General features: G+C 36.9%; 1 protein-coding gene across 1 annotated transcript in view; it reads right to left on the bottom strand.

The window, feature by feature from the left end:
* LOC110048906 (uncharacterized) overlaps positions 1–924 on the bottom strand; it is an 18,726-nt gene extending 17,802 nt beyond the window's left edge. The window contains exons 1-2 of the mRNA XM_089270769.1: positions 804–924; positions 117–223 (exon numbers count right to left, since the gene is read on the bottom strand). Of these exons, the coding sequence (XP_089126895.1) occupies positions 117–223; positions 804–848 (152 nt within the window). The 5' untranslated portion in view covers positions 849–924. The remainder of the gene's footprint in view (positions 1–116; positions 224–803) is intronic.
* Between the last annotated feature and the right edge of the window lie 256 nt (positions 925–1,180).

Raw genomic sequence — 1,180 nt, forward strand, 5'->3', positions numbered from 1 at the left:
ATAATTATTATTGTTATTGTGGGTTATAGCTCAGTTGCAACAACCACTTGAAGTACTTGAAGGCTACATGCGAAAAAAATTGAAATAGAACAATGTAATGCTACGTTACACTATACCCTTGCACAATGGGTTCAGACTGATTAGCCAACGATACAAAAACCACCAGCCTCGGATCTCCTCCTTTTGCAGAAACACAAGATGCTTGGGGCATAACGGATTGAGCCTAAACAGGAGCAGAAAAATTTACATTAAAATAAGTTTTGACTGTCTTCATTAAAGAGAGAATGAAAACTTTATCGAAGAAAACACTGAGCAATTCTTCCTCAGAAGATGTTGTAATGGATAACATTGTTTTAACATCTCTCTGAGAAATTAAAGCGATATCCTAAACAAACACAGTGCTTCAACGATTGAATTCATGCAATGTGTAAAACAGAAGCTACATTGCTTTGCGCATAAATTTCGAAAAGACCTCGATTTCAACTCATGGAACAAATAAAGAATAGGGAACGCGAAACTAAACAAAGCACGCACTGCCATTAATACAAACTCCTGAAACTTTGTGTAATAAAGTTTAAGGGCTGAAGAAATTGCTATTACTTTGACATCCCCAACATCCAGTGTAGCCTGTCTGCTCCAGTTTAAAAGTAACACGCCCAAACAGCCGAGATGTGGCCATTTTAAGAGTTTCAAGAGGGCGCACACTGCGCGCATACAATAGCCTGCTTTCTTTTGATAACGTTAAAATCGCGGTTCGATCAGCTAGAATAACGTTGAAAAGAAATCCTTGAAAAAATTCTTACCATAACTTGTTTGAGCAACAACAGCACCAAGAGAGATGCTATCATTTTAACTTGAATGGCCCAAAGCGTTTCACATCACAAGCAACAATGGAAAAGACACCACTGAAGGAAAGAGGACTAAAAATTGATAGCAGCAAACGTGTGCTTACAATATTTAAATGTTACTGCGTTTAACAAAGTAATGACATGTTTATTCTATGGTGAAATAATGTCAGCTTGGATCCATTAAACATATATCAGTGGAGTTTGCCGAATTTACTTTCCTTTTTCACACAAAGAAGAGAAAATAGTTTAGCCAGAGCAAGACAAATGATTTACCAAATCACAGCTCTTAACGAAAATGGCCTCAACTGGATACAATAAATCTGCTTTTTCAG

Source organism: Orbicella faveolata, unplaced genomic scaffold (assembly GCF_042242905.1).
Source record: "Orbicella faveolata isolate gen_17 unplaced genomic scaffold, um_ofav_v1 contig_34, whole genome shotgun sequence".
NCBI lineage: Eukaryota > Metazoa > Cnidaria > Anthozoa > Scleractinia > Merulinidae > Orbicella > Orbicella faveolata.